The sequence below is a fragment of the Culex pipiens genome, chromosome 3, assembly GCF_016801865.2.
Source record: "Culex pipiens pallens isolate TS chromosome 3, TS_CPP_V2, whole genome shotgun sequence".
Classification (NCBI taxonomy): Eukaryota; Metazoa; Arthropoda; class Insecta; order Diptera; family Culicidae; genus Culex; species Culex pipiens.
Window position 1 is genome coordinate 14,652,482 of NC_068939.1, and position 7,729 is coordinate 14,660,210.

At 39.4% G+C, this 7,729-nt stretch overlaps 2 protein-coding genes across 2 annotated transcripts; one reads left to right on the plus strand and one right to left on the minus strand.

The window, feature by feature from the left end:
• Window positions 1-3,672: 3,672 nt before the first annotated feature.
• Window positions 3,673-4,898, minus strand: LOC120424191 (speckle-type POZ protein-like A). The gene has a single exon (XM_039588250.2). The coding sequence runs from the start codon at window positions 4,896-4,898 to the stop codon at window positions 3,831-3,833; it is 1,068 nt and encodes a 355-aa protein (XP_039444184.1). The 3' UTR covers window positions 3,673-3,830.
• Window positions 4,899-5,011: 113 nt separating this feature from the next.
• On the plus strand, window positions 5,012-7,288 carry LOC120424192 (speckle-type POZ protein B-like). The gene is made up of 3 exons (XM_039588251.2): window positions 5,012-5,142; window positions 5,242-5,403; window positions 5,548-7,288. Exon 3 carries the CDS (start codon window positions 5,552-5,554, stop codon window positions 6,599-6,601), a length of 1,050 nt encoding a protein of 349 aa, XP_039444185.1. The 5' UTR covers window positions 5,012-5,142; window positions 5,242-5,403; window positions 5,548-5,551; the 3' UTR covers window positions 6,602-7,288.
• Window positions 7,289-7,729: the final 441 nt, after the last annotated feature.

A 7,729-nucleotide genomic window follows, 5' to 3' on the forward strand; every position in this document is an offset into this window, starting at 1 on the left:
TGTGGCATCCCTGATCGGCTTTCCTGTTTCCAGGATTGAGTACTAAAGCCTAATGTAAATTTTCATATACACTCAACCCCCGGTGGTTGGTCACTTTTTCGTTTGACACTTTTTTAGTTTGTACCCCGTTGGTTGGTCAAAGTCAAACTAAAAAGTGACGAACTGTCACTTTTTACACGGCGCTCACGCACACTACCAAAATAAACGTTTGATAGTGTGAGTGAACTCCGTGTAAAAGGGGTGTCAAACTAAAAAGTGACCCCGTTCGTTTGACAACAGTTGGTGTCAAACCATCGGGGTTTGAGTGTACAACGGTTAAAAACACGATTAAAAGCCATTTCTGATCACTTTTTTTTTCATTTTAATGCAAAAAAATATTGACAAGACAACATTTTTTCGATGGATCAACTATGGTCCCCTTGAAAAGAGCTGTCAAGTCGACGGTAACATTTCAAAAGGCATCATGTACATTTTGGCACTTTCTGAGTTATTGCATATTCTGAAAGTACTCCTAATAAGCTACCTCTCCACCAAAAATGAGCAAAAGTTACTTCAGTAGAGTCTGTTTAATCATGATTTTAAATAAAGTAACATAAACAAAATCAAACAAAACCGGGAACCGTGGTGTAGGGGTAAGCGTGGTTGCCTCTCACCCAGTCGGCCTGGGTTCGATCCCAGACGGTCCCGGTGGCAAATTTTGAGACGAGATTTGTCTGATCACGCCTTCCGTCGGACGGGGGAAGTAAATGTTGGCCCCGGACTAACCTAAAAGGTTAGGTCGTTAGCTCAGTCCAGGTGTAGGAGTCGTCTCCCTGGGTCCTGTCTCGGTGGAGTCGCTGGTAGGCAGTTGGACTAACAATCCAAAGGTCGTCAGTTCGAATCCCGGGGTGGATGGAAGCTAAGGTGTAAAAAGAGGTTTGCAATTGCCTCAACAATCAAGCCTTCGAACACCTAGTTTCGAGTAGGAATCTCGCAATCGAGAACGCCAAGGCAATGCTGTAGAGCGAATAATTTGATTTTGATTTTTTGATTTGAAACAAAATCTCTGCCATCAGCAGTCCCTGTTCATATAGCCCTCCCGCATAGTCAACAACCATACAGTCACCATTTGTCGAATGATTTTTCCTAAATGATCTTGATAATACACCAAATAGGGTGCAACCGTACATTTTCCATTCCCCAAACAATCCTATAATTTATTAAATAGGTCGTTAGGTTATGTTACAATACATTTTTACAAGGGATTTTTTTCGTGGATCATAGTCGTACCCTACCCCAAACTGTTCCCCAACTGTTCAATTCTCATTTTATGTGAACCGTACCACAAATTAATAAAATATGATTTTAAATGGTGAACTGCTTTACCGACACTTACCGACACCATTTGAAAAGGGAGGAGCCAAAAAATAAACTTTACAAATGTTCTGGGAACTGTGGATTTAACGGGAATGGTAAGTATATGATTATTAATGGTTAGCGTTTTTTTTTTGTAATGTCCGGGATTTGTTACCGCTTGATGATGATGTCTTCTGTTGATTCTTCCGTGGTGCTGCCGCCTTATCTAATTGAGCTATCTCAGTTACATTACGTTTGGCGGTTTAAAATGCATTTTATTATGAAATGTGGCCTCAAAATTTATCGTAAATATATCGTAACATGTATGGTAGAACCATACAAATAAACTATAGACCAATCACATGGCGAACAGTTATCGTTCTGATAATGATCAATCAATTGTTTAATTATTTGGACTTATAAAAATTATCACGAAAATAATTTAGCTTTACATACAAACTATATGGCAAACAGGTATATCGATCCATGAATTGTTGAACAATGGTTTGAATTGTTGGGACTTAAGAAAATTTTCGCTGAATTCAGGTATATCGTTCCATGAATTGTTGAACAATGGTATGAATTGTTGGGACTTAAGAAAATTTTCGCTGGTTGAGTTCAGGTATATCGTTCCATGAATTGTTGAACAATGGTATGAATTGTTGGGACTTAAGAAAATTTTCGCTGGATGAGTTCAGGTATATCGTTCCATGAATTGTTGAACAATGGTATGAATTGTTGGGACTTAAGAAAATTTTCGCTGGTTGAGTTCAGGTATATCGTTCCATGAATTGTTGAACAATGGTATGAATTGTTGGGACTTAAGAAAATTTTCGCTGGATGAGTTCAGGTATATCGTTCCATGAATTGTTGAAATATTATTTGAATTATTCGGACTTAAGATTTTTTTTGTTGTAGTTCATTTGGCTCAATCATACAATACCTGTTTCAAATAATCCTAACCATTTGGCGAACAGTTATATCGTTCCATGAATTGTTGTACAATTGTTTGGATTATTGGGACTTAAGAGTTTTTCGCTGAACTTCAAGGTGGAAGTACTACGTCGTCTATGGTACCCTTATGTTTTAACAATAGCTGTTCCGAAGAATCTCAACCATAAGGCGAAAAGTTATATTTTTCCATGAATTGTTGAACTATTGTTTGAATCATTGGGACTTAAGCAAATTTTCGCTAAAATTTATTTTTGGCTCAATCATACAAAAACTGTTTGAAATAATACCAAACATCTGAGGAATAATTATATCTTACCATTAATTGTTGTGCAATTGTTTAAATTATTAGAACTTATGAAATTTTCCGCTTAGGTTTCTTTGACTCAATCATACCGAGTATCATAACTTTTATCATACCAGCTATAGTACTATTCTGTTCTAACAATAGCTGTTTCGAACCATCCTAATCGTATGACGAATAGATACCGTTCATTGAATTGTAAGAAAAAAAATCAACTATTCGAATATGTTAAGAAAAGTGTAACCATTCGGGAAATAGTACCATTTTAATTTTGTTCTATGGTCGTGACATTATATCAACAATATCACAAATGGTAACCATACCAGAAATAATTTTCTTATGATTTCGACAGTTTCACCTTTGGTATTTGATTATGCGGGCTGTCAACCTGTCAAACAAAAGACTATATGAACCTCGCGACGAAAAAAAAGCAACATGAACAAAGCGTCATGTACATTCGGCGAAGAAAAACGAATCATAACAAAGCGTCCCCCTCAATGCCAGCAGGGTGATATATACGTTGGTGATTTCAAAAGAAGTTATGTTTGTTTTTCTCAAATAAAATTACGGAAATAATGTTTTATTGAATTTGGATGATCAAGTATCAATAAAAGCAACGTTTTTCATCGTTTGTTATCATTAGAACATCTTATTTTGCCTTTATATTAAAATGGGAATTGAAAATGGATGCTCAACATTCAAATGCGTTTTTCTCAAAACGCATGGTTTGTACATGATGCTTTTTGAAATGTTGGCGTCGAAGTAGGAACTTTTCTGTCAAGAAGGACCGCGAGGTATTTTTTTCAAAATTGATTTAAAAATCCATTTTAAATCCTTTGGGGTCGTACAAAGAGTCATTGGACTCAGAAAAATAAGCTTTATCGTTGTGGACAATAATATCACAAATTTAAGCTTCATTTTAGGATCCAATTCATCGTAAATATCGTGATATTCATCTCAAGAAAACTCTTTTGCACGCTTTTGCAAATAATCTGGATTGCTACCCTTGCATGTATTAAAGCCCTTAGAGAAAGTTCTTGTCGAAAAGCCTTTTCAAATTATTTTTTTTCTAAACATGCATCTAAATATCATAAAAAATTGAACGATTTTGCCAATTACATTGCGTTTATTCATATCTCATATTAGTTTAATTCAAGGTTAGTTTTAGGAAAAATTTTCTCGAGTTTTTATCTAATAAAACGAAAATCAAATAAGAAAAAAACAATCAATCCATCACTCATCATTCCTTGCCCACAGTCTTCCTGACCTCCAGCAACGCCTTGACCGTTTCGTCCACGAGGTAAGGGTGAGTTTGCACCATGTTCATCCAACCCTCGGTTTCGGTCACCTCGGTCGTCATGGTTTCGCTGAGAAACTTCAAGGCACGCTTCTTCATCTCCTGGTCGCTGTGCATTTCGGCGAGTACCAGCGTTTCGGCGACCGTTTCGTCACTAAGCCTGTCCAGGATGTGGTACTGGCAGCGACTCTTCAGCGTTGGAATGACGTACTTATCGGCCGCCGTGTACAACGCGTGGGCCATCGTGTCCAAAGTGGTCAACTCGTCAGTGTAGACGTAACGAAGCAGCTCTTTGAAGACGCCCGGTTCAACATCGCTGATCGTGACGCAATTCTGGATGGTTTCTTGCAATTGGTGTTCGAACATGGCAGCAAACACGGGACTCCTAGCAGTGAGAATGCACTTGTGCGCCAAAAACCGCTGGCCGTCGATCAGAATGGCAACATCTCCGAATTTGTTATCATCGATGAGCGTTTTTAAATCTTGCCCCAAGCTGCTCGGCAAAGGTTCCGGTAGTTTCTTCAAGTTTTGCTGGATCGTTTCAGTGACGATCAAAGTGTTGGCAATAATCTTACAGCGAATATTCAACTTGTCCTCCGGCATTACGGCCTGATGCAGCGCTTCACATTCGATTAGAGAATACCATCCCCAGCCTTGATTCCAACCATTGTCACTTTTGAAGGATTTCTCAAAAATAGTGGTTCCGTCGACGTTTTCCAAGGTAATCTCGCATCCAGCATGGAATTTCTCATCCTCCTTCAGAATGGGAACGATCAACTCAACAAACAATGAAGCAAAAGTAGGGTTTTGGGATGATTTGGGTACAAACTTCAACTGCCATTGAATTGGCTCGTCTTGGCCAGACGGAAAAACGGGGGTGTACTGGGCCCCACGTACCATGGTGCTCCAAACGCTGTAGTTGTTGATCTCCCACGTGTAATCATACTGACTGGATCGAACGGACGTGACGTTTTTTTCCCCATGTACGATGACGTTGTTCAACTCCGACATGGTTGGCGGTCTGAAAATAAACGTTATGTATAAATTGCAAACAAACTATTTACATACCACCAATAATTACATTTTTTCTTGTTACTTTCAGGTCAAAAAACACGGGATGATCCTCCGTTTGTCGTAGAATATCTTTCCGAACTGGTCAACCTGCACACGCAACGCGCAAAGACGCGCCAAAAATAGAGACAGAACGCTGAACTGAAAAAAAATCAAAATGCTGTCAAATCAACACAGCTCAAAGGTATTCTTTGTACAGATAGGATACTTTAATTTCGATAGGCTTCATCTGGGTGCTGAAAAGATAAAATGCGTAACGTAATTTTCGAATGCTCTTTTCCAGTTTGACAGTTGCATTCGCGGCGTTTTGTTTTAAATTTTTTGGCGCGCATTTTGAGTTGTGTTGATTTTGATTTCGATGGTTCTCCAGTTCGTGAAGAGCAAATCTCGGAACCGTTGCGGGTTGTGCCGGAACTTGATCCGAAACAGTTTCAGGAGCTGGAAGGTAAGGTTATTGTATATCTTAAGCTTTCTATACTGTTATTTATGTAAAAGATCATTTTGAATTAGTGCAGAGAATGACCAAGAAGGTTAAAGCTGCCAGAAATAAATGAATAACCAACAACAACATTTTGAATTATCTTTCCAGAATCATGGAGACCGGCAGCAACATCGAAGAGAGCATGATTACGTCCTTGATGCCGTACAAATATGCGTTTACGTGGGTCATAAACAATTTCAGCAATTGGCGTGTAAATGTGGAAGGAAAGATTCAACGTTCCAAGCAATTTCCTTCCGGAACTGATGATAAATTTAAATGGGTTTTGAAGTTTAATCCTCAATCGCAGAAGGATAAAAACTTCTGTTCATTATTTTTATTTCTAATTTCGAAGAAAGGATCACAAGACAAGGTGTTTCCCCAGGTTGAGCTAAAAATGGAGAATTCGAATGGTGAAACTATTAGGCAGAAATCCTTAAAACATGGTTTTTTTGTTCAACACGGTCGGGGGTTTAATAAATGGATCCGCACGGACAAATTGCTGGAAGCTATTAAAGACGATGACCAACTTGTCATAAAATGCAAGATTCTGGTCGAAGAAGTAATTAACAGCGAGGTGATCAGGAAGCATTTGCCAAAACCGTTGGTAAGCTCCTTGTCGAAGGACTACAACACCCTCGTCGACGGACAGAAGTTCGGCGACGTGACCATCCTGATCGACGGCCACCGGTTCTTGGCTTACAAAGGAATCCTCGCCGCCAGGAGCGCCGTATTTGCTGCCATGTTTGACCACCAGATGCAAGAAACCATCCAGAATTGCGTCACGATCAGCGATGTCGAGCCGAATGTCTTCAAAGAGCTACTTCGCTACATCTACACGGACGAGTTGACCTCTTTGGGCACGATGGCCCACGCGTTGTACAAGGCGGCCGACAAGTACGCCATGCCCACGCTGAAGAGCCGCTGTCGGTGCCACATCCTGGAGAAGCTCAACTGGGAAACGGCAGCGGAAACGTTGGTGCTGGCCGAATTGCACAGCGACCAGGAGATGAAGAAGCACGCGCTGCGGTTCCTGAGTGGAAGCGAGGCGGGCAAGGCGACCGAAAGCGGCGGTTGGAAGAACATGGTTCGAACTCATCCCTACCTGGTCGATGAGATGGTCAAAGCCCTGGCGGCCTGCAGGATCGCTGAGGCGGATAAGTGATTGCGTTCGTATTCGTACGACTTTTTTTCTTCTATCTGATGACTTACATTGAAACGTGTAACAAGTTAAAAACACAAGTTAAATAAAAATCCAAGTTTGTTTCTCCTTCGAAAATGATTTTGCTTTATTTTTGTTGCCTTTTCGTATAAACTTTCAGTAATTTGTTCTGTGAGTGTGGCTATTTTGTAGTGTCTCGTTTGCTCAATGGTTATTTACTTGTAACTCTGGGTTGTCTGATGCTGTTCAGCGTTGATCTATTGCAAATTGTAGTGATACTTTGTTGAGTGCCTTTCGCCTGTTTTAGAGAGTTTATGCCTTTTTAAGTTGGCTTGTTTCGGAAATCTTTGCGATAGCTGCAAATAACTTTTTTTTTCTTGAAACAACGTTTGTGCAAGTATTATTTCATTTATTTGGTTAAAGGTTGTCTTTTATTCTCTTACTTTCTTGGTGATTAAAACACTAGCATCAAATTCACTTGTTTCGAGTTACACACACGGTTGTCGAACGCAGACGTAATAATTGTTATAAGTTGTTACAACGTGCTCGCTGCAATTATCAAGTTATTTGTTTTTACTTACTCGAACTGCTAATGAAACTGTTTGCTTTTGTTTGATGTGTGCTTTTCTTAGTTGTGCAATGTTTGATTACATTCAGTGTGATTTAAATGAATTTCACCTCTCTCGGTTTTTCCAAACAAGTTAAAGTGCCTTCAATAAATTGGGAGAAATAAAATAAACAGTTGCGCCGAAGTCTTTTAAGCTTATCTTCAAAATAGATAAGTTTTAGATTTTGAAACTTTCCCACCCGCGGAAGTGGGCGGGGGTGAGAGTCGCGAGTAGAACGAAAAATTACAACAGAAATTTGCGCTAGCCTCGAGCCGCCTTAGTTCTCTCTAACCTTTACTTGATTATCTATTTAAGAAATTATACAACTGACTAGAGATGGTAGAGTTTCTTGTTCTAATGAACACATTCAACTATTAACAAACTTTGTTCATCTGGTGTGGGAATTCTCCCCGATAATTGAAAGAAAAAAAAGGGAGGAAATCATAATTTTGCTGCTCGTCGAGGGTCGAAGGGAGATTCTGTGTTATATTCCAAAGAAAAAAGCAGAAGATTCCAGCTCTGC

Coding starts and splice junctions, on each gene's coding strand:
- LOC120424191 (XM_039588250.2), bottom strand. CDS start 4,898: ATGTCGGAGTTGAACAACGTCATCGTACATGGGGAAAAAAACGTCACG.
- LOC120424192 (XM_039588251.2), top strand. CDS start 5,552: ATGGAGACCGGCAGCAACATCGAAGAGAGCATGATTACGTCCTTGATG.